Source organism: Lethenteron reissneri, chromosome 18 (genome assembly GCF_015708825.2).
Source record: "Lethenteron reissneri isolate LAM-NWPU_2019-01 chromosome 18, ASM1570882v1, whole genome shotgun sequence".
NCBI classification, from domain to species: domain Eukaryota; kingdom Metazoa; phylum Chordata; class Hyperoartia; order Petromyzontiformes; family Petromyzontidae; genus Lethenteron; species Lethenteron reissneri.
In genome coordinates this window covers 11,893,373-11,918,781 of record NC_083796.1, presented here as the reverse complement: position 1 = coordinate 11,918,781, position 25,409 = coordinate 11,893,373, and the positions used below count along the sequence as shown (strand labels likewise).

At 48.7% G+C, this 25,409-nt stretch overlaps 1 protein-coding gene across 1 annotated transcript in view; it reads left to right on the top strand.

The window, feature by feature from the left end:
- Nucleotides 1-9,514, top strand: part of LOC133343874 (ammonium transporter Rh type B-like) — a 30,894-nt gene extending 21,380 nt beyond the window's left edge. The window contains exons 7-10 of the mRNA XM_061553820.1: nucleotides 1,863-1,996; nucleotides 2,546-2,730; nucleotides 4,151-4,224; nucleotides 4,692-9,514. Coding sequence (XP_061409804.1) covers nucleotides 1,863-1,996; nucleotides 2,546-2,730; nucleotides 4,151-4,224; nucleotides 4,692-4,769 — 471 coding nt within the window. The 3' untranslated portion in view covers nucleotides 4,770-9,514. The remainder of the gene's footprint in view (nucleotides 1-1,862; nucleotides 1,997-2,545; nucleotides 2,731-4,150; nucleotides 4,225-4,691) is intronic.
- The last annotated feature ends 15,895 nt before the right edge of the window (nucleotides 9,515-25,409 follow it).

Below are 25,409 nucleotides of genomic sequence, written 5' to 3'. Positions count from 1 at the left end.
CATGCTTACAGCTGACATTACGCTTGTGGAGATGGTGGGTGGGTGGGGGGGCAGCAAAGGGCAACTCTGATACAAGCACACAAGGGGTGTGCTTGTATCCAGCTTTTGCCGTACGATGAGTGGAAAGTTCAAGTCTTCTTCGTGCTCTCTCTCACACGAGTGTGACGGCGCGCATCTCTCTGCTTGCGCCGTTGAACTCTCGCCGGAAATTCCACATTTCCATTGCACGTTGTCATTAACTGCCACCCGCTGCCGCTACACATCAACCCAGAACGGACCGCGTGCGTACGGAGCGATGTCCCGTTTCTATTTTTTTGTTGACTGCTCGCGGTAATGCCCCGCTCCGCCTGATTATGCACTCTGGGCCTGGAGTTCACGTGCTCGTCTGGTGTCTCAATGAGTCCAATTTGTTTTTTCACTTCATGAAACTATCCCAGTTCCTCCATCAGCAATAATGGAGCAAGTCGGCGACGAGATTTGTTTTGCCGCATTTTTATCCAAGCGGTCGCTCTCAGCCGCCGTGTGTTTATGCGGGCAGATGCTCGTGCTTTGGACCTGATAAATATTTTTCGTCTTTTTTTGTCGGAGGAGGAGGAAAGCAGTGTTATACTGTGGCCTCTTAGATTTTTTTTTGAAGGGCGCTATACAGAAACCGACAATTAAATATATTGATCTGGTGGTCCCCTTGAAATTATTTGAGCTTTGGAGGTCATCAGACAACAACAAAAAAACATCTTGTGGCTGGGAGGTTGCAGCGCTATTTATTGAGAATCGCTCACAGCTGAAAGGCTTCGTGTTAAAATGTAATAAAAACTAATTAACGAATTTGCCTTATTACCTTTATCAAAGATAAAAGCTTGATAAGGCACGGTTGGCTAGGTACGGTGTGAAAAAATTCGAACATACAAGCTTCCATATGTTATCAAATGCTTCAAACGAGAATGCGGCGTTGAAACACACAGCAACACTACCTGCCATTTGTCACGAAGCGAAGCGGTGCTAATGTCACCGCTGAGCGCGTGCCAGGCTAGGTGCACTTTGCGGTCCCGTGGGGTCAGAGGTTTGTGGTAGAGACTCAGATGGTGTGCGCTAACAGAACAGAGATTTAAGATCGGGATTCCTGACTGTGTCAACCCTTTGATTTCATTTTATATTGCATCATTCGTACGATTGCATCTCAAACCCCTGTACAAATATGAAATGTTACATTAAAGTAGGGGCTCAAACCCCATACAATCATCATTGTGAACACGTACGTACGCACATATGCACCCACACACGTGCATATCCTGGCCAAGCTTCAACTCAGTCCATCATCCCCCCATATTCAATAAAATGAGCACCAATTTTTGACTGGCATAGGAATGTGGAATTCCCATCACGAGCTCAGGGCCATCATCAGGGGAGTGGGGAGCACTTCCCTGTACTCGGGTTTTACTACCGTGGTGTAATGGCTATCGTGTTGGACCTGCAAGGGTGTAGACACGTTTCTCAAATCCCTCCACCTCCTGTTACATTAAAGTAGGGGCTCAAACCCCATACAATCATCATTGTGAACCCTCCACTTCCATCCACCAAAGCAGTATAAATATATACAGTGAAGTTACTCAATCGGCAGGTCACGTGCAGTGGCGGGGTAAAGTGTGGACGTTGCTCCCACTTCTTAGAGGACGTTTGGCCAGCGTGGAAGAGTAGGCCAAAATATAACTTCTGGACGATAGGAGTGAAAAATACAAGGAAGGTGAACAAATCACCCAAACACGTACAAATGAAACTGAACCATCCCCATCGCCCGAGGCAAAGCCGGTGATCCGCCAATCCTTTGCCTGCAATGTCCCGACGACCCCTTGACCACTTCGCAGCCCGTCCTCGCCTCCAAGCTGAAAATCCAGGACACCTGCGGCGTTCACAATCTGCACGGCCTCCCGGGCATCCTCGCGGGCATCGCCGGTGCCGTGGTGGCTGCGTGCGCCTCCGAGGAGGTGTACGGATTCAGGTACGGCAAAACGACGCAGTGGAGGGGGGGGGGGGGCGGCGGCGGTGGTGGATGGTGGCGGCGTCAACGATGTACGCCGTGGTGCGGTGGTGACGGCGCTCTCGGCTCCGTAGCCGAGAGCGGTTGGCGGATCACAGGTTGCGTGCGGCGGGGGTTAAAGTTTGGATGATAATCATAATAATGATGACACTTTCGTTTGATATATACATAACGTCATTCATGCCAACAACGCCGTATGTTCATTTATATATGAGCACCAAATCATATCTAAGCGGCCGGCTACGTACAGCGTGACAGAAGCCCAACACACACACACACACCAAGCAAATGAAAACCCTCCCACCTCTTCCAAGATGTCTTGCTGGCGTGGAAGAGTAGGCCAAAACCCCCCCTCTGGGTGCGAGGGTGGAGGACGACTTGTATGGGGGTGGGGGGGGGTTGGAGATTCTCTACATCTCCCTCCAGTCGACGCGGGTGCCAGCGGTGTGAGCAAAGTGTAATTGCAGGGCTGCGCCGTTTACCGTCACCCTGTCCTCTCGCCCGCCGCAGCCTGTACCGGACCTTCCCCGACCTGGTGCCGAGCGACGTGAACAGCGTGGAGTTCAAGCGGATCGCGCAGGTCTACAAAGACATTGAACCCGGGCAGGGGCGCACGCCGCTGCTGCAGGGCGGCTTCCAGGCGCTGCAGATCCTCGTCACGCTCGGCATGGCCATCGGAGGCGGCCTCATCACCGGTGAGATCCCACACGTGCATCGGCATCCACCCGCCGCTCGCTCGCTCGCTCGCTCGCTAACCCGCTCGCCCGCGATAAGTCGTTCTCGTCGTCGACATCGGAGGAGGCCTCATCACCGGTGAGATCCCACACGTGCATCGGCATCCACTCGCTCACCCGCTCGGCCGCGATAAATCGTTCTCGTCGTCGACATCGGAGGAGGCACCATCGTCATTGGTGAGATTTGCTGTGAATTCGTAATTCATAACCTGGACCAGATTTAGTTGGATGGGAGGGGGGGGGGGCCTGGGTTGTTATAGCTTTGAGGGGCCCTCCTCTTTGCGTGTTCACTTCCTTCCATTCACTGTTTTACCGCCAGCCATAGCCGATGATGCCAAACGCTACGTTGCGATTGACCTTGGCTTTTTGGGTTCTGGCCTTTTGAATGTCATACATGAATTGTAAAGTCAGTTCAGGTGTTGCCACGAATGGAACTTTTTTAATATCCGTTAATCTAGCCCTGTCCTTACCACTCGAAGAGACAAAGATTCCCCGTATAGCCTTAACAGACTGTTGGGGCAAGTGCTGTTAACGAGCACCTATGAAGGCCGGAACGGCACACGAGGGGGAGGATGGCCAACACCACGCCCGACCGCCTTTGTCTCCCTCGTGGCGATGTTTACACACCGCACCAGGTACTCATTTGAGGCTGAGTCAACCTATGGGAGGCCCAGGACCGTTCCAGGTAACGGGAATCAAACTCGGGTCTCCGGGTTCGTAGCGCAGCTCACTAACCGCTACACTGCCGTTCACCACTCGACCACCTGCTCACCCACACGTCATGATAACCATCATCGTCACCATCGGCCAAAACCATCAGGCTGCCTCCCCAAGCCATCGCCATCTCGCACAGTCCTGTGACGCAACATCCCGCCCGGCAGTTGCTTGCGAGCCGATTTCCATCGCTCCATCACCACGGAAGACGCGCTCCGGGACACGTTCCATCGCCTCGGCTGCCACGTCGTAGCTATCGTCACCCGACGGCCATCATCTCTTGCAGCGGCGTAATGCGTGCGCTCAATATAACTCGACGTGGCCAAACAAATGAGCTGAACGCCAGTGCGAGAATGACACGAGCGTCTGCGCGAAATCTTGTGCTAAATTTACACAATGATTCAACACCATTGGGCATTGGGGGGGGGGGGGGGGGGTTCATCTTATTCTTCCCTTTTTAATTTGCACCTACGGTAAATGTTTGCGTCGCCGTTGAACGTCACTCGGTGTGACACTTCTCGCCGAGAGAGAGAGACGGAGGAAGACGGAACCCCAGAAGCCCCCCGCGCGTTGCAACGTCGCATTTCAATGGCCGTGGATGACACGTTTGTGACCGCAACGCGTTTCCCCTTCCCCCCCCCCCCACCTCCTTTCCCGTCTGTCGCAGGATTCATCCTCAAGCTGCCCTTCTGGGGGCAGCCCCCCGATAAGAACTGCTATGAGGACAACGTCTACTGGGAGGTACAAGGCGCGCAGCGCACACGTGCACACACGCGCTCACACATGCACAAACGCACGCGTGCGCCACCGTATTTGCCGTGCCCCACGATGCCACGTGCGTGTTGTTCGCACCGCCATGCAATCCCCTCCATGTGACCCATGCCCGGTTCCTAACCACGCACAGCAACGGTGGCAACTACCCAGTAAGGATTATTTGAACCGGTCATGGGCCTTCCTTAGGTCGGCTCAGCCTCAAATGAGTACCTGGTTGCAGTGATGTGTAAACATCATCACTTGGAAGACAAAGGCGGTCGGGCGTGGTGCTGGCCAGTCACTCCCTCGTATACCGTGCCGGCCTTCATAGGTGCTCGCTAACAGCACTTGTCCCAAAAGTATGTTAAAGGCTACGCGGGGGATCTCTGTCTTTGTCTATTTTCTTGGACGTAAACACACGTGCCGATGTGCTTGTATGTGCGATGTTTGCCAAGGTCCCTGGGGAGGGGGAGGAGGAAGAGGAACTGGGTTCCGTTCACCAGAAGCTTGGCGGAGATGGGGAGCAAGCATAAGATGAGCACAGCCACCACCACCGCCACCACCGCCACCACTACCGCCACTACCACCACCGCCGCCAGCACCGCCACCACCACCGTGGCCACCATATATGCCAAGACTCTCACGCAACGCTCACCCACAGACCCTTGCCCATGTGCCTTCCAGCATCCCAAAACACTCCAACGTCAAACGAATGTTCATAGACTCACCAACGCTCGTATTCGTCAATTGGCGTCAACACGTCATTGTGTATTGCGCCAGCCGGGATCAGATTTTACAATTTTGCAGCATTATCCAGTACCCTGCAGTGTTGAAAAGTTACACGAATCGAGGCCGTTTTGCTTTCCAGCAAAATGTTTTCAAAGAGGAGATAGGTTTAGTGAATTAAGATTGTGTTTTTTTTGTTTTTTTCATCATCATCATCATCAACATCATAATCAATTTCCTTCCCACTGACACATGTGAACATGTCTTGCAATGTTTTCTGCTTGACAAGTAACATTTGAAACTTTTTTAATAACGGATTTGGAAAAGAAGACATAGTGCACAACAAATATAAGTTTGTAGTTTTGAGTGGCTGATTAGAATCTATAAACCAGGGTGCCATGAATTGTTTAATAAGCATTTATCCATTGTTTTACGCTCTTCAACCTTGAGCTGAAGTTAAATGATGCAACGTTTATGCAATTAACAATCGCGTCTCCAAATATCACGCATCAGCCTATTTTAACAAATTTACACTTTTGTACTTCCATTTTTCATACTATATTTTACCTTATTGACCTATTCTAGCCAACACCACACACATTTTTGACAATAACACAGTTCATGAGAGGCCAGTCCCACCCAGCCCTTCTTGCCTAGAAAACCCAGCCTAAATATCTAATGCAAGGGAAAACATTTTCTGAGAAGAAAATATTTTCTGAGAGGAAAATGTTTCCTAATTTTTGTCCTAATGGGGAGAGAATTCAAATATTACTTTACGCAAGCTTCATGACACTAGTTTTGTATTCATAAACGTTTGTGTCGTTTGCCACCAATTTTTGTACGCGCTGACATGTTGCCCTTGACGACTCTATCAATGCCACGTGACTTCATCCAGCCAATAACAGCGATGTTCGCCTGTGCAACAGTCAAACCGTTTTCGCCTTGGTGTTGAACAAGTTGCATGTTCGCAGAGCCAAATTCACCTTTAATGAGGCACTCATTGCAGCCCCTGTAATACCGAACGACGAAACAATGATCACGTGCAGCATTTTTGCTGAATAGTTGCAACGTTAAACGTCAGTTTTTAGGCACGTGTTCTTGGGTCTTTCGGTAAAGTCACGTAGATGGATAATCTTGGGTCTTCACCGAAAGACTCAAGAATATGAATTCCTGCAGTCACGAAAGCTTTAAGTCAAGGTTTTAGGCACATGCTGCAATCAACCTGTCCCAACAATTAGCATAGTGTCTTTCTGTCCAAAACTATCATTCGGTGACCAACTCAACAAAAGTCGTTTTGAAAAAAATGCTAAGTAACTTTAACATGACAGGAAAATATTTTTGGGTTTTATTTTAATGCTGTGATGAAACAATTTACAGGGTGCATTGCAGATTTAGTTTTCTGGTCTAATTTTTTTGTTTTCTCTTCCCGAATACGGCATTTGCACTGCCCACATTCATGCACAAGCCATTCCGTACTCGGGGCAAGCCTTAAACAAGGCGGACAACACCTCTGAATGAATATATTTTCAAAGAAGCGCGTTCCCATGAAACGAATCCGCTGCAGGTATTTTTTAACAGGGATTTCATATTTTAAACGTTGCCATTCTGAAATAATGCATTTTAAAAGCGTGAACGCAATTTTTACTTAGTGCTTTTGTTCTCTTATTACTCAGCCTTTTGTTTTAAAAAAGCATCAGCTCTTAAACTACGATATATTAATAATGATAATTGCGTAAAATCCATCGCAGCTGTCTTGAGTTTAAGTTAACATCACTTTCCGCACAAACAGCTTTCACTTGTTGACGCTACCCAACAGGTTTTTTTTTTACCACCCTCCTGAAATAAAGATGAAGCAGCAATTAACGGATTATCTTTTAAACCTTTTGTGTAATCTACGTTTAGTTCATTATACACGCGCTGATGCTGCATTCCAGTGGCGGTTTGTGATTCCAGGTTAAAGAGATGGCAAACAAGAAGGCAATGAAGTGCCCACTTCGGGAGTTTCCAGTCTCAGGTGATGATGAACTCACGTGGTATGATAATTGGAACACGGTTGCAATGTGTCGTGGTGGTGATGCTGCACCATTGTTTGGGCACCCACACCTCACCAGTTTTCCTGCAAAGCTTCGCGGTGGATACAGCGCCGATGATGGAGCCACCGCCTTGTGTGTACCTCTCTTGTCAGTGGGTCCACCTGTGCTGACGATGAAGCCACTGCGAGCGGGGTTTTTATTTTTTGTTTCTCGTTTCCCCACTGAATCCACGTGCACGCGCGTCATCAACCTGATACAGGAAGAAAAAAACAAACCTGAGATGGACTTTGTCTCCGTGTATCCGGAGCCGGTAATTGTCACGACTGCATTTTACTTTTTATTACAAAAAGGGGCCCCACACGGTTTCACAACGCCTCTGAGCAGCAGCGGTTGAAGATGTGCTCTTTGGGCAATTGTGCCAAGAACAGTGGAATGCGGCAACAGTCGGTCGTCCCAACGTTTATTGAGTTCAACAAATGTGAAGGTAAATTAGCGCATTTAAAAGGCCAGTAACTGAATCAACAGATTATTTTATTTTATTTCAGAAAAAGTTCAAACATGTTTTGCTTATTTGTGCTTCTGTTTTCACACAGGCCAGTGTAAATTAAATGTGTGCCTGGCCCTAAAGATGTATTTTGGTAACCGCATTATTGTCAATGGTGTAGAAACACTGGGTAAAAGACTTTCGGCACCATCTTACGATTTCACGAACGCTGCATTATATGCAGGGTGTCCAAAAATGGGTCATCCGTGAAATTTTTATAATTATAATTAGACGGCAGCTTAGGCTGGCTCCATACAACTGCAGACACATTGTCGCGTGGTGATTTTATCGTGGTTGCCCGCGCGTCTCGCCTGTATACGCCCGCATGTGTTTGCCAACATCTCCAGCTGTGCCACTTTATCGCTGAAGCTTTGCAGTAAGAAAACTCTACCCTTTTGTAATCGTGAACGTGTTGTAGTTCATGCTGCTGCTGCTGTTGTCTACATAATAATTATGTTAACAATGGGCCGTACCTTTTTCGGGACAGCCTTTTTAAGTGAAATGAAATCTGCACCGAGTTAACGTTGGTGACGGGGACCCGCTTTCTATGCCTCCTCTGAAAAGGGGCCGTTTGCCTGTGGTACAGAGTGACCTATTTGTGTATGACCACAACAACCAGGTTTTGATACACTTTTTAATTGTTGCATTGAAGTTGCCTTTCTGACATTGCTTAATAGATTTTGGATTTTTTTTTTACAGTAGGGTAATAGTATTTTTCAAGTGCCTTTTTTATCGTGATGAAAACTCAGGAAATGTTGGTATCAAGACTCCATAAAAATGAGTTATTGAGGGCTGATTCACAAACCTTTTTTGGTGAAACCCGGCGAACTGTTGAATCTAATCGCACGCATCCATCTGCCACGCGAGCTTTCACTCCGCCCACAGATCTTGTATTGCAGCACACCGCGTTCGATTGGTTTAGATAATCTATAACCTTCAAAATATAGCATTTTAATTGCCAGTTCGGAATCTCTTGATTCCTGTGTTTTTTTTGTTCAATGACCAATTCTCCAACTCGCCTGCTGCAAATGTTTTTTGAGGTGTTTTATTGCGTGCCAACGACGCGTGTTCATTGGGGGTGAAGGCTTCATAACGTTCGTCATTTGATTCCATTTCACGTCGAATGCATTGTTACAATATCGTAACTCTGTTAGGGGCTCCTCCGTGTATATCTTGTCAGGCTTGGCACGCAGTTTATTAGCAGAGAGCATTCGGTGTGTGTTTATCCGTCGGTACAAACAGTAAAGATGGGTGCTTAATTTCAGCCAGGAATTCTCTTCAAGGGATTTATTTGGGCATGCCTAATACATCTCGTCGTACCTGTGATATCGTAGGATCTCAGACGTATGGTACAATGGGAATAAAAATACGTATTGCGTTATCAGGGATAGGGTGTCCCTTGTACACCCCCCAGTGTGCCGAGCAGTGTTCTGGCAAATTTCGAGAGAAATTATGTCGTGGGTAAGAGATCATGCTGAGGTGCAAGCGGGAAGGGCTTGACACAGACTTGGGAGACGATTATATGTTGCATTGAATCTGAAAATTCCAGCCGAATTGTGACTTGTTTGTACTTGGTGAAACGGATGCGTGTCACCAGCCAAGAGCCGTGCATTGGGTGTATGGTTCGGAGGGACGAGCAGCCAGTCGTATGAACACGTGCATGGCCACGTGCTTTCTCGACAAATCGGATGGTCTGTGGCAGAGAGATAATATCTGACCGTGATACGTCTGCTTCACGTTATTTTTTAAGCATGACCCTTGTTCAGAAATATCACCCTAAATTTTTTTTGTCAAATCCATTTATTTTCCATGTTTGTGAATGCTCCATGATGGTCATAGTTAATATTACTTTTTTTGCCAATAACTTCACGTCGAAGTTGTTTCTGTGTTTTTTTCCCATTTTGTTGGACAATGTTACATAAAGCCCCATGGGCATCCCAAAGGCTTACCCATTCCATCGGACAGTCGCCAAGTTCCCAATTCCCAAACGTAAAGACTCCATTGGTGTCTGTTGCGGGTTTTGTTTTATTAACCGCCGTGCTTGGCGCACTTAATATACTAAACTAGACGCAGCAAACGACAGTCCCCCCTGCCCCCCTCCCCCGGCTGAATAAACCCCCACCGTCAACGTCGTGCGATGATGGTGAAGCCCAACTGCACCCACCGCCCGATTTCTAACTTCATAATAATCGGCAATAAAGTCATATTGGGAGTATCACGGATACGCGTAGCCACCTGTAGAGACGATATGAAACGCGCAAGGCACGGCACCATTCGGGCAAGTTTAATAATCGCTGCAAGCCGTGGCCCTGAGATAATTTCGCCGATATACGCCGGGGTTTCGTTAAACACCAGTCCGCGCGGAGCGACCACTCCACGCTTCGTGTGGTTTATTTTTTCCGGCGTGAACAAAATCTACCCCCCCCCCCCCACACACAATTTCAAATTAGTCCCGTTCCACGTTGCGTGCGCCAGAAATTGTTTAGAGATTTTTCCCTGCCCGGGCAAGTAACGAACGCCGTCTTCGTCGCTTTGAGCCGGTGCCGACGCACGCGCCGAGATCTCCGATCGTACGTATCGTCTCGGAATAATGCAGAGGGCGCCATTTTTTTTCGCGTCACGTGGGGCCGTGTTTAACAAGCATCGGGCGCGTGCAGCGTGGTTTGAGTTAATCTGTGTGGGTTGTTTTTTTATGGAGAGTAAATTTGTTAAACGCGGAAAGACGCACGAACATCGTGATGAGTCGCGAGGGCTGGAGTTGTTGCTAGCGGCTGCTGTTTAGATCAGGTTGGGTTTGCGTTGCCTGTGTGATTTATTTTTGTTCTGTCTGCATGTAACGTTACTATGCATGTTGGTTGTACGGTATTAGTAACCGATATTTTGTATGCCTAAATAAGATATGTTATTTGTTATATTACAGCCATTGTATACTTACTGCGGGTAGTTTGGGGACCCGCGGTATATTGTTGCACACTAAAACTGTGTTATAACATTTTTAAACCGCGTTTTTTTTTCACCATGCAAACTTCACGGCGGGGGAGACTGGAAAAAAAACATCCCCGATGTCCCATCTCGTTGGTGTCGATGCACAGTAGCCAGATTCTCACTGGGATCTTTCACAGCCATTGCTGAACCGGGTCCCAATGTACATTGGGCATCGTCAGCACGGCTTTGTGCGCCAACACCACCGCGCCTGTTTGGGCTGCTAAGAGCGACGGGCATGCCCTGCTACGTACATAGTCCCCGGTGAAACAATGACTCCATTCAGCTTTGTTCATTTGTTAAACACAGCGCGCCATTCTCTCCAGTCAATATGAAGCCACAGGGCTACCATAAACAATAATATCACCATCAGATCAGCCACTACAATCCGCTGCTAGATGAAGCCCTCCTCCCTAAGCTGTGGCAATCTCTCACTCATCTGTCGATGTAATGCATCCACGTCGTAGAGCCTGGAAAGGGAGCTTATCTCTTAATTCTAGATTTGAAGCTTTCGTGACTGCAAGGATTCATATTCCTAGGTTTTTTCGGTAAAGTCACGTAGGTAAAACATTAAAATTAATAAAAGTAAAATAAAATAAAAAAAAAATAAAAAAATCACGACGTTTCGGAGGCAACACAAGCTTCCGTCTTCAGGTGGAACCGTCACAGCCACGACAGCTGTATCAAGTACTGTATCGTGGCTGTGACGGTTCCACCTGAAGACGGAAGCTTGTGTTGCCTCCGAAACGTCGTGATTTTTTTTATTTTACTTTTATTAATTTTAATGTTTTACCTACGTGACTTTACCGAAAAAACCTAAGAGAATAGGAGCTTATCTCATCACTCCGTTTCTGACGGATGGGTGAGAGTTGAGTTACTCTCAGGCGCGTTGTCTGAACTCGGCTGTGCCTCTGTCCCTAGGTTCTCGTCGTTGGGAAGTGGACATTGTAGCGCTGTGGAATTAGCCCCTGGTGTTGTGCTTGCTTACCTTCTTCATATATGCGAGTGTTACCATTGTTTTCGATATTTTATCTCGGCTCTCACACACTTTCTTTTTGTTGCCAGACAATGGAGATATATTCGTTGACTGGATGTAACGTTAACGTGCGAAAAACTGTGTTTCTTATTGGAATTATGTGTTTACCGATGACATTTTAAAATCACATTTTTGTGTAAGATGGTATTGTTTCAAACAAACTTTAACTTGCTTTGAATTTTGCCAGGATTGTGAACACCGATTTCTGTGAATGCTATCAAACACCCTCGAGTGTAATTGTTTTGTACAATTCTCGCTTTTACTTCGTATTATGCTGCCGTAAACTCTTTAATCCGAGTTTTTTGTTATGCCACCGTTTATCCAACGACACATAAAATAAACGTCAGCAAAATAAATGCACTTGGCCCTCTGCAACTTTTTTAGATTTGTATTTATTTTGTCGTCAATGTCAAGTCCAAATTCAAAAAGGTCCATTTGGTGTTTCAATCGTGAGTGAGTTTGCCAGTGCTCATGTCTCTTGCTAGACCTGATCCCATCTTGTAAATTCCATGTTCCTATGGCAAGTTTCCAACGACACATTGAGAACAACCAGCATCCCCGCTGTTGGATATCCCAGCAAATGGTGATTACAATGTGGAGCTTGTTAGAGCAACCTTAGACGGATGATCGTGGTGAGAGTGCCGCTGATGATAATGCTGATAATTATAATAATGGTGGTAGCTGATGAAGATGGTGTTAATGTTGCTGCTGTTGATTACAGTGCTGATGGTTGAATTGGTGATGAGGATTGTGAAATAGTGTTAATTGTGGTGGTGGTGGTCATGGTGGTGAAGCTATATGGAGTTGACTCTGGCTGGGAATTTAACTTGTCCTCTTTGTCAGTGGGTAGCGGACCCCCACTGCCAGACGGTTTTGTGCCACCATTGGAACCTCCTTTGCCAGTAGCAAAAGATGATAATTGTTTTCATTACCCCTTTATCTGGCAACCGATAAAAGGTTTGGTGCCAGCTCGCGGTCTTACAATTTCCCACCATCTCGTGCGATGCGCGTCGACCCTCCTGCGTCTGCTGTTGCGACCACCTCCCCGTCTCGCTACGATCTCATTAATCCCCACGGTTATCCAGTCCGGTACCCAAGGACAACCCCAGAACGGGCCCGCCCATCTAAACAAATTAAATATTATTACACCGGGGGGAGCGGGGGGTGGCTCTGCTTCGGTGTATTTTGATGCCGTGCGGAATGAGGCTTATGTCAGTAGGGGGCGGCACAAGTCCATGGAATTCACAGGAACGTCTCCAACAAGAGGAGGGGGGAGGAGCCAAATGTCGTCCCCAGCAGAAACGAAAGCATCTCCAATATTTGCATTCGACAGATTTGGCGCACGATAGCGATGCAATTTAGCGTGCTTGCTAAATGAATGAGTGTGGTTGCAAAGTTGCTTGCCGTGTGTGTGCGTGTGTAGGTTGTGCTGTTTTATACGCATGCATCTTCTACACCATTTTAGCGAGCTTTCGGCTTCATTGGAATTTTGAATAGCCGTCTCTCAATGTTTAGAATATTCTGCACAGGAAAGAGCTATGGGAAATAAAAAAAAACGCTTGACACGCGTGAATGTATGGAAGCATTCAGATGTGGTGTAGTTTTGTTATGCTGTACGCGAAGCACCCATATCTATATTTTCCCACTGACAAGTATTCCAACCTTTTGCACATACCCAGATGCCGATGCCTTGGATCGCACAAATAAAATTATGATAATATGTAAAATAGTGGTGGGGGCATGCAGACGAGAGGATTAAATTGTCGCATTTTTATGACTGGAGGTTTTCGACAATCAACTGGGTTTACTTTGCTTGCTTTCAAGGTCACGTGTCAATATCGAAGCCGTTTAGCTCGACGGGAACCATCCTATTTGTCTCGCGAGCGTTAATTGTACCGTCCAATTACTCTTGCGGCGAGGCATTGATCTTACTCGTCTTTTCAAAAGCCACGAGAAATTGCCGAGCGTGTTACCCTTTGTGTTGCAACGTTACGCGAGGCACGAGCGAGAAGAAAAACACACCATTTTTGTTTTTAATCACAGGTCTTTTCCTTTATTTGTGTGGTGTTTCTAGCGAGACCGTTAATCGTGTAAATAAAACGACAATTTTGAAGCTTTTTTTCGATGGTGAAATCGATGCGAGGTGGGGTGGGGGACCTCCAAAATTAATTTGCTATTTTAACTAAAAATGTATCTATTAAGGATAAAGCCCTAAGCTAAAATAAATGTAAACAAACTCGATGTATTTTTTTCAATGCTATACAGTATAATATTGCATGAAAAAAATCGTGAGTAATTATACTATTGCACCAGCAATTATGCGAATAAATATGAATGAACAATGACAATTTTAGGCATATTTTTTATATGCATAATGTTTTGGTAAAAAAAAAAGTGTTTTTTTTATTACGCAAAGCTCAAATTAATCGTAATAAATCACGTTACTATCCTCCAAGTTCTCCCGATTGCAGTATCAATTGTTTTTTGTTTGATTTATAAAGTATCATGATATTAAACATTGAAATGTATAATAACACAGATGTTATATATGTAATGTTTTGGTTATATTTTAAGATATGGTGCGTATCTTAGGTCCGCATATAAATGGCTCAAGTTGGCTACGATTTTGCCATGTTTACAAAACGAGGAAAATATTGAATGCATACGGTAAGGCGACGTTTTATTATCGTGAAACCGTTTAGTGATATTAACATATGTAACAAAATAAACAAACTGCCAAACGTTTTGGTTAATGTCGGTGTATACAGCTGTCTATTATATATAACATCGAAACATTCATTCCAAAAATCAGCTTTTGCGTTCAGTTTTAAAATTGGTCTATTTCCTCCCACTCTCAGAACCACGGCGACTACCACCACCGCGTCCAACCACCATTTCATGGCCACCATCTCCGTGGCTCAACTCTCAGTCTCTCCACTCCAGCTGCCAACCCACACCAAGATGCGCAGTGCGTTTTCCTTCTCCTGTGTTGGCCTTACTGTCTAAAATCCCTTCATCCTCCTACACTGCTCAATCCCCACCCCCTTTTCAATTCCTCCAATCCCAACTACCCCCGGTTTCTTTCTACAACCAACCGTTAACCTTGCATTCCCTGCCCAAGAATAAATGTCTCATTACGCATACTCTTGATCTGCTTCTTCTACACAATCTCGGCTTTTTTTTTGCAGCTTCGTAACCTATTCCTTTTGTTCCGTTACTTGGAAGTGACCTACATTAATTCCCAATTATGCATCCACTCATTTATCTCCTGTGTGAGATGTTACTTCTTAATGTTGGGTGGCATTTTGACAATATTCTAAATTTGGACGTCGCATGAATGCGACTTTTTAAAAATAAAACACAATACGCGGAATTGCGTCCGCGCGATCAAAGCACCACTTGAACATCGCTCGCATTAAGCGCACGCGCTCGCAGTCGCGGCGTGGGCGCAAACGCGTGACGAAACAAAGATCCCCCGTGTAGCCTTCGACGATGGTGAGGGCAAGTGCGGTTAGCGAACGGCATCGATTCAACGCCGGGCACGGCACACGAAGGTGGGGGGGGGGGGGAGGTCCCGGACCAACACCACGCCCAATCGCATTAAGTCTCCCCAATGCTGCTGTTAACGCACCACAGCGGGTACTCGTTTAAGGCCGAGTAAACCGAGGGGAGCCCAGGACCGTTTCGAATATCCGCCACTGGTGTTGACCGTGAGCGGCGAATGATGTCGGGTATCCGGGTTGGTGGGGGCAGTGCACTAACCACCGCAGCCACGCACCACCACACCACCTCACCCACCTCACCACCTCACCACCACACCACCGCAGCACCTCACCACCTCACCACCACACCACCACACCACCACACCACCTCACCACCACACCACCACACCACCTCACCACCACCTCACCACCACTCCACCGCAGCACCACACCACCGCTCCACAAATACATACCACGGACACAAACGTAAGCCAGCACTGCGCGTAAAAAAGGGAATTCTTATCCAAAAAAAATCTCACAATCTTGAAATCGCCTCGGACGTGCGCGCGCGCACACACACACAAAGGCAGCGGAACTTAATTTCTATTTTATAATGAAGAAGCCTTTGTCCTTGATTGCTCTTTTAGTCATCAATTCCTGTGTGCAGGTGGTGGTGCTTTATTCTTTCGAAGAAAGAAGGAGGCCTCGTCATTATCGTCATCATCATTATTAAATGAAAATCTGTTTTCCTTTTTCCACGGAATATAAATTCTGCCCGTGCCCCCCTCTCCTCAGCGACTGAGCCCCCCTTTGCCCAGAGAGGGCCCAGGGTTCTTAGGCACCCACGGCATTGTTGCCTGGCAACGCAATGCGAGTAGGCAACATGCAGCAGCAGCAGCATCGGCACGGCATGATTGGGCACGCAGCATCAGCGCTAGCTAGCGATAAGTGCCGAGCGTGCGTACGTGTGATTGTTGTGTCCTGTGGCCTAATGGAACATCTGCGCCGGTTTTGAAACATCAAGGCTGGCCTGCATAAAAAGCTATCCTTGGTTTAACCAGGCTGGATTCTGAGGAGCTGGCAGATCCTTGACAGATCCTGGACACACTCCCATCGATGGGCAGGCGAGGTTGCGTTGGCTGGGCCATGTAACCCGCATGCCCTGTCACCGCATGCCCAAGCAGCAGTGGCTGGGGATCGACTACAGAATATGTGGGCTGATGTGGTACAGGAAGATGTGGAGCTGATTGGACTTGCCGAAGGCAAGTTGCAAGCAATCGCCCTCCAACGGGAATGGAGGGCATAGGAGCGACGCTCTCAATGAGCGTTGCGTCGGATCGATGAAACCACAGCAAGTTGGCGCCGTGGGTCGTACAGAAGGTGCATCTTGCCAGTCCTTTAAATCCTTCAACCCATGGCACCTTGGTCTGTCCCGTGAGCTATCAGCCGAGAGTCTTTTCCACTTCCGTTGGACTCTAAGTGGCACCTAGCCTGGCACAAACGCCGTGGTGACATCAACTGTTTGTCTTGTGTGTCGTGCTCGCTAAGGGCACCATTTGCTCTCGCAGGCTACATGTGCCATCGGGAGAATATCTGTGTGCGCGCATGTGTCTTTGTGAGCATGTGGGGAGCGGTAGTGCATGGCAACATGTTTGTCTTGTATTCTGTGGGTCTTTCTGTAAAGTCGCGTAGATGGGTTCAAAGAAAATAACAAAACATCAAAAAAACTACGACGTTTCCATCACGACACAAGCGGTCGTCGTCCTCTTTGTCTTGTGTGGTGAGCACGTGGTGAGCACTCGGTGAGCACGCGGTGAGCGGCAACGCGGTGAGCGGCAACGCGGTTCGCGCGCTGCGGTTCAAACCCGGCGACCCTGGTTCGATTCCTATTCTCGCGGTCAACAGCAGTGACGATTGTCTGAACCGGTCCTGGTCCTCCTCTAGGTCTACTCAGCTCTAAATGAGTACCCGGCGCGGTGTGTAAACATCGGCACTGGACAGGCAGTCCGTCGGGCGTGGTACTGGCCCAGCCACCCCTCGGTTTGCCGCAGGCTAGGAGGGATCTTCGTGCGTGAATGATTGGTCACCCCAGTAGCTACATCGGTCCTATAGGTGCCGATTGTTTGTATCATGGTCTATACGTCTCCTTTGTTACCGTTCATCTACATACACTTGTCGGTATCACAGAGGATGTCTTCCTGCGTGTGAGACTGCGCACGCAGCATCAGCCTAAGCCAGGGATAGGCACTGTGTTCCTGGAATTAGTGTTCGCTATCAGCACCTATACTCCAATAGCCTGGACACGACTTTGCCGCCTATACGTGGCGTCTGTGTAATCTGTGGCTGTGTGTATGTTCCTGTTTGTTCCCCAACCGCACGCATGAGTGCGGGTGTGCGTGAATATTGTCTGTACGTGTCTTTGCGTCTGTCTGTCCGCTTTCGTTCGGTTCACGTGTGTGTGTGTCTGTGTGTTTGTCTGTCTGTGTGTCTGTCCGTCCGTCTGTGGGGAGCGGTGGTGTCGCGGTTAGCGCTACGCTGCGCTACGAACCTGGCGACCCGGGTTCGTTTCCCGCTCACGGCCACCAACACCAGGTGGCGATTATTTGAATCGGTCCTGGGCCTCGCCTACGTCGACTCGGCCTCAAATGATTAGCCGGTGTGCGGTGTAAACATCGCCCGCTCGGGAGACAAAGGCGTTCGGGCGTGGTGCTGGCCACCCCACCCCCTCGTGTACCGTGCCGGCATTTCATAGGTGTCTCGCTAACGGCACGTGCCCCTACAGTCTAAGGCTATACGGAGGGGGGTGGGGGTGGTGGTGATCTTTGTCTTTGTCTCTCTGCGTCATGCGATGCGCGTGCACATATGGGACACGCGCACGCGTGCAGGTTCGGGCATGTTGGGGCTACCATTTAAACACGTGGGCTTCTCGAATAGCGTGGAGGGGGGGGTGTTGCTGTGTGAGCGTGTGCGTGCGTGTGTTTCTACGTGATGATTAAACCGATCCCTTACAATGAGCATCTCTCGTGCGGTGAGTGAAATAATAGTGTGGGGGGGGGAGACAAAGGCGGCCCGGCTGCCGTGGCCCTGACCAAAGCAACCGCCTCGCGTGGCGTGTCCAAGCATCCTTCGTAGCGTGCACGCTAACAGAGCTCCACTTGCTCTCGCAAGGCTGCATGTGCTTACGGGAGAGTCGCCGCGTGTGCGCGCCATGTGCATGTCTTTGTGAGCGCGTGGACAGCGGTGGTGCAGTGGTTAGCGCACTGCGCTACGAACCCGCTCACGGCCAACATCAGTGACGCGTAAACATCCGAGCCCGGCCCTGAGCTTCTTCCTTCGATCGACCCCTGCCCCTTTTTAACGAGTACCTGGTTCGTTCGGTGTTTAAAATATATATATAATTCAGCGATGGGGAAACAAAGGCGGTCGGGCGTGGTGTTGGCCACCCGGCTCCTCGTGGGCCGCGCACGGCACTTGCCCCAATGTCCTATGAAGACTATACGGTGGAGCTGTGTCTTTGTGTGTGCGTGTGGCGGCATACACGAAGCCGCCTATACCGGGCTCTGCGCAGGCGCGGGCATGCATTGGGAGGCGGAAACATTACACGTGTGAATTATATGAGCCTGCGGGCATGTGTGTGTGTGGACTCCAGCTCAAAGCAGAAATAAATAAAGGCATTGAACCTCCCGGCTTGATTTGGAACAATCCCAGCAGATGGAGCCACACGACTCCAATTTGGCAAAATCGGACGGAAAAAATTGTAACCTCACCTTGCCGCCACTGCGCTTAATTCTGTCGCCTTACAAAGACCACAGAATTATTCAGCGTGTAAAAAAAAAAATACAGCACATTAATTTTATCTGCAATTAAACCACGTTCTTAAAGAGTCCGTTATTCTTGCGCCGAAACGCACCTGCGTAGACGACTCGAATGCATCGCATCGGACGGAGGCGCGCACAAAAAAAAACAGCCCCACGATCAGAAGCATTACAATGAAGATGCTTTATACAAGAGGTCACCTTGGGCATTTTCATTGGAAGCTTGGCCTTATTATTCGAGTGAATGATACAGCAGACCCTACGGTAAAACGTAACAATAAACACGCGTTTATCAGCATCGCGGTCGAACGCCCCCGTCTTCCACCGCTCGCCGCGTTCACGATCACGTCGCGAATGCGGAGAGAGCGCGCGGTGATGGTGATGGTGGTGGTTGCGGTGCTTTGCGCACTGCGCTCCGAACAATACGGCGCATTGGAGTTGGATTCCCCCGGCCCACGGCTAACAATCGGCCGGGCGAATGTTTGGCCCGATCAGTTTTCACGGGGCCCGGCCTTTCACTCGCCATGCTCCCCCACCCCTCCCCTTACGTTCACTCCCGAGCGCTCTGACCATCGCGGCGGGAAGAAGTCGTCATCCGTCAGCGGATTAACAAAGGGCTGTAAAATCCACGCGCGCGTGCGTTCACACAACCACCACGCGTACGATCAGTCATGCGGGGGGTGGTAGGGAGGGGGGGGAGACCACACGGCATCGCCGGCAATCGTGATCGAGGCCTCTCAATCTGATCACGTTCCTCCGCTGCGACCCCATCTGTATCGCCCAACGGGTTGGCGAACCGTCCGTCCGATGTCAATTCGGCGCCCGATTAGTGCGGGGTAAAACATCTCAATTTTACGCATTGAGGCATCGACCTAAAAGTGTGCCACTGTCGGTGAGAAATCAATGGGTGCTTGTAAATTGGTAGCAGGCTGGCACAGGCCACAGGAATGTGGAATTGTCATCATTCGGCTCGGGGCCGCCAACGAAGATGAGCCTCGTCTCGCACTCGCCTTGAGAATCGCCTTGACTTGGTAACACCAGCCATCTGCATCCCAACAAATGAATCGCGATACAAATGTGGATGTTTACACAGTCGCGTCTCATGACGCGAAATGCCAACGGCGGGGCCCCATCTCTATTGTTCACGGTACAGAGTCGTCGGTCGGTCGTAGGGCGGCGTGAATCGAGGCGAGTGTCTTTAAAGCCCGGACCTGAACGTGGCTCGAGGTGACGAGCGCATGGATGGGGCCCCCGGGGCCATCTCGCGTCACGCAGGTGCAGGGAAGACGCCCTGCAGAATGCCTTAAATCACTTCGCACATCTTCTTGGTTCTTTCGGTAAAGTCACGTAGAAGGGAAATAATAAAAAATTAAAAATAATACATAATAAAATAATTCTCACGACGTTTCGGCCACAACGCAAGCAGCCGTCCTCGGGTGAAGAACAGGTCTGTCACCCATTCAGACGCTGTCTTTCCGACAGACCTGTTCTGCACCTGAGGACGGCTGCTTGCGTTGTGGCCGAAACGTCGTGAGAATTATTTTATTATGTTTTATTTTTATTATTGTATTACTTCCCTTCTACGTGACTTTACCGAAAGAACCAAGAAGATGAATCCCTGCAGTCACGAAAGCTTTAAATCGATTTTTTTTCACTTCGCACAGTTACGCTTGATTTGGGAAGCCACTCGGAAAAGATCGCCCCCATCCTGGCAGCCGAACGCCTGCTTGCGCCACACAGGGACAGCTGCCATGGCGTGGGGGTGGGTCCCCTTCCGCAGGGCGCCTCGAGATGCGCTGCAATGCGGTAGAAACATTGAGCGGTGGTGAGATGTTAACTGTCTCTCCTGGTATACAGGAGGTCGTGGGTTCGATCCCGACCCTGAGGCCTGCTGGATATTTGCAGTTTGCATGTTCTTCCTGTGCTCTCTGGGTCCTCAGGTTTTCCCCTCCACATTTATCAACATGCGTTTATAATATTTTGGCTATACATTTCCACATGAGAAGCCAATTCATTCGGTTATCATTTGTGGCCAAGTCGCTTTTCAAAAAAAGAGCTATATAGCTCAGTGGCCCTTAACTGGTGAAACAGAAAAAATGGAGTTTTAGTTTACATGATATCTGTTTTGATCCACAACTCTCCCCTCCTTGCCAATGCTCTGACTCACAGGGGTGGGGGGGGCACATTGGCGAGATCTTTACCTCTGCCCTCATTGTGTGACAAATCCTGGCTGGGACTACTGCTGCTCGTGTGCGATTATGCTGCTGCAGCAGCAGACACCCAAGAGGGAACGTGTGTGGGGAAGTCATCTGACGCTCTTGGTGCGTGTGCACTTGGCTCAGTGGGTAGACCAACAGACTCAGCAAGCTCTCAGTGGATAGAGACCAGGGGTTGGACTGGGTCGTGCCGTTACGTGTGTTATGTATTTCACGTGCATTTGCGGCTCTAGAAATATTGAGTTCCTTACCGAATTCGAAGGGAATTGCCCCTTGTTATTTTGGCTGCCGCGAACCCCTGATCGAGGCGAACGTCACGGCGTGAACTGACATCCGACGAATCGCATTCATCTGGGGTCCTATACTGCCGTGCGTTTACATGGGAACATAAGAGCCGGCACAATGATTGTGATCCATTTGAGTCCCGTTAATCAACAATTTTACTCCGGTGTTCAAACATAATGGCAGCTGCCCCGACATCCTGCCGACCTAAGTCTGGAACCCCCCCCCCCCCACCACCCGCCTCTAAAAGCCACAGCCATCGTGAGTTGGCTGATGATGCCCATGACGTTACCAAGTGCCACCACACCATCACCTCCAGTCCAGCGGCACACGCTGGACAGGACAAAGGTGAGATTTATTTTTATTTTACAACCAATATTCGTGTTTATTTAATTTTTAGTTGAGTGATCGAACCGATTTGAATAAGATAAGAGTCATTGATTACCTAAAATAAATAGATAAGGGGCAAATATTTAAAAGTATTCGCACGAAGGCAACTCGATTCATATTCGGAGGATGTTTGATTTTTCAAACGACAACAACAACAACATCAATAAAAGCCATTTGAGGTCCGGAGTAGTTTGGAGCTTCGCATGACGGCAACAAGTCTCGCTTCGATTTGATCCACACGAGTGCATCGGCCCTTACAAGGGAGATGCAATGGCCACGTATAGTCGACGTTTGCAATTCGTGTACTACGTCGTCGTTGTTGGGATTGGCCCCCAAGGCTAGTTGCCCCATGGCGGCACTGGTCCTTGCCAGTAGAACGTGGAATTTCTACTATTTGGTTTGGGGCCACCATCAGATATGAATGTAGCGTGCCCACCATTGCTTGTGTCGGTACGGAGATGCTGAGAGTTTCGGATGGACCTTCATTCCACCATAAGGCCATCGGCTAGACAAATGTTTATGACTCGTTTGTGACCATTGGCCATGATCTTTTTACTGCTGGATGAAGGCCTCCGAAAGCCATCGCCATCCTCCCCCCGATGCTTTGTTGATGCAACAATCCGTCTATGTCCTCCAAATTGGCGGTGCACAAACATCTCCGTCGTGTTCCCTCCCTTCTGGGGCTGGCTGCCACTGCATCATTAAGTCTCGAACCAATGGCCATCATCTGACAAACAAAAAAACATGACGAAGCTGCAGCGTGCGCAACGTTCTCCGCCCAATGCTCGCCAAGCTAGCGTTGGCTTCTGGTTTGCCGAACGAACACATTGCAAGGTCACACTCGATACACGCAAATTGCTCTGCCGACAATGAACCACAATACCTGGGCCGATCTCTCCCCAAGGAGCGTAAACCCATGAGTCGAGTTCCAGGTCATCCTCCCAGTGGACTTTGGCTGGCAATCGAACAAAGACGGTCGCCGCATAGCACGGCGCTTTCAGATGCGCTTCTGCGGCCGTCTGGAACGCTCTTCCTTTCGCTATTAGGAAACCACTGGAGCTATGCAACTTTAAATCCATCTAGATTAAAAACTCATTGCTTTAGAACTGATTGCGTTGAGTGTGACTTTCCCGTGCGCCTCCGATTAGCACGGTTGGCTACGTACGGTGCAAAATAAGTTATACATAATTCCTTGCGAAGATGTGTCCTGCGCAAGCTCCCACTTACATTCTGAACAGATTCATCTCATATTTACATTAAAAGTTGCGCCCTATGTATGAATGCACACACAAAGACACACTCTCTTGTTGTCTCGAAGCTTATCGAAGGAATCTCCACTCTAAACTAACAGGGTTCTCCATTTTTTAGTCAAGACGCCTTGAGGGACAATATTTTCCGCGCACGTGATTAAATAATTGTGTTTGTGCATTTTTTTTGTACCGGATTGAGCTGCTTTACTTATTTGTTGGATTATTCATGCCTTGTGCTCCGTGCCACGTGGCCGCATTTGAAAATGACTGCGGCGCCGGTAAGCGCACGAGCGATCTCTCCTCTCTCTCTCTCTCTCGAAGTTTCAATCAACAGGCCGATGCGCACATCTCCTCCATTTAAATGGGATATTAAAACGGCACGAGCCCACAGTGGTGTTCCACTGTGGGCATGGACACCGAGGCGATGGAGCAAGGAGGACACCGCTGTAGTCTGCGCTCATTCGATGGAGGAGGGGGGGGGGGGAGGTCTCTCTGCTGAAGCCCCCTCTGGCCGTGGCTAGCAGCTAGACCTTGACATTGACATTTAGCGCGTGAACATTTCGCCATTTTGCAAGAAGAATGGTATTGCGCAATAAATGCGTGGCGATGGCACCACGGATCGTCGTTCTGGTTCATGACGAGTCAAGTCGCAAGGCGGCCACCTCTGCTCGAGCAAAAAAGAAAAACTCCATTGGTGGTCCCGAATCCGTGCACAAAATTCGACATCTACATGAGGGAGGGAGGCAAGGAGGGAGGGAGGCAGGGCAGGGAGGGCAGAGAGGGCAGGGAGAGAGTTTTTAAGTCGCGGTGTCGTGGTTGCATTCAACAAATGATCTCTCACCGTCGTCTCGTGTTTTGTTCGCACGCTCAGCCCAATTCAAGTCCACGCGCGTTACCTGTCCTGGTTTTCCATGGACAGGTAGCTTGACTAGGCATCATCTCCCTTCCTTTTTTCAATCGCATTAGATGTTTTTCTGCTTATTGTTCTCTTGCGTACAGTTTACGTTGGTTTAATGGCACAAATGGAACATTAGCGTCTCGTTTGCGTATAACATTGCATATACCTCCATTCCTCGATTTATTGCGAGTGAGATTCATTGTCCGTTTCCCCGAACATTCTCCCTTTGAATGGCATCGATGCATTTGTTGCATGTCCATTCCCCCCCCCCAAACGTCTGGGACATGTACAGTACTTTAATGGTGGATCCCAATGCTTACCGAGGTCAGCTGCTACTGACATCTCACTGCGTGATACGACTCCAGGTGTTACCCTGCACGATCGAGATGGAGTTGGTTGGTCAGATGTTGTTCTTGTCCACGAGTACCCACCAACGGAGATTTATCTTGGTAGGTACAGAAGCAGGTTGTTGATGGTCTGAGTTTTTAGCACTCTTCCATTGAATCATTCATGTCGTCTCTCGCATATTATCACGATCATCACAAGCCGTGATCTTTACACTGCTGGATGAAGGCCTCCAAGCTGTAGCCATCTCTCTGCCCTGTGATGCAACGAACAAGATAGCATCTGCACATGACCTGATTTTCCATCCTCCGGCTGCCACTCCTCCGTTAGTTTCGCCCACCATCCATCCATAGCATCCCTTCGAATGGCGTGCTCCTGCTCAAGACCACTTACTTTTTATGTCAACACGCTGCCTCCGAACTTGCGTTTGTTCCCCAAGCCACGCGCTTCTTCTTCGTGTCTTCCGGTGTAGTTCCAAGCGTGCGTCTCCCCGTGCTTCTTTGAACATTGTCGCGCAAGTGTTGCATTTGTAACATCGTGGATGTCCACGCTTCACACTGGACTTGCGATCCGGACGTCGCCGATTCAATTGCCGCAATTTGGCGTCGTGATTTTTTTTTGCCTTCAACGATTGACCTCTCACCATCGTCTATGTTTTTTTTCCCCCTTTCGCCACCTCGTGTTTTGTTCGCGCTTTTTTAGACTGATTTTAAAACCCAAAAAGTCTAACACACACGCACGCAACTCTAGGCATGGATCGTAAGGATACGAATCTATGTTTGATCCTTCTCCATGTGGTTTCCCCCGCACCGGAATGGATGTCGGCGGATTTTTCTTTTGCACCCTGTTACCGCAACTCTTTGGCGTTGTATGTCCGGTCCCACGTTTCGTTGTACAACAAAAAAATATCTTGTCTCTTTAAATTGTGAATCGATTCATCGTTATGTGCTTACCACTTTACTGCTGCTGCTGCTGCTGCCGTGGTGTTTGTGCCGGCAGTGCTTCGAGTGTGTGCTTTAGGAGATGAGCCGCTGTTTAAGGTCACGGGAATCTGAGTGAATAATGTCGCTGATATTTGGACGACTGCCTCTCCGCGTGTCGGCCTCTCTGGGAGATTCTCCTGAGGCTTGTGGGAGACATTGGTGACGAGCAGGTTTCACGTGGCCTCTTGTGC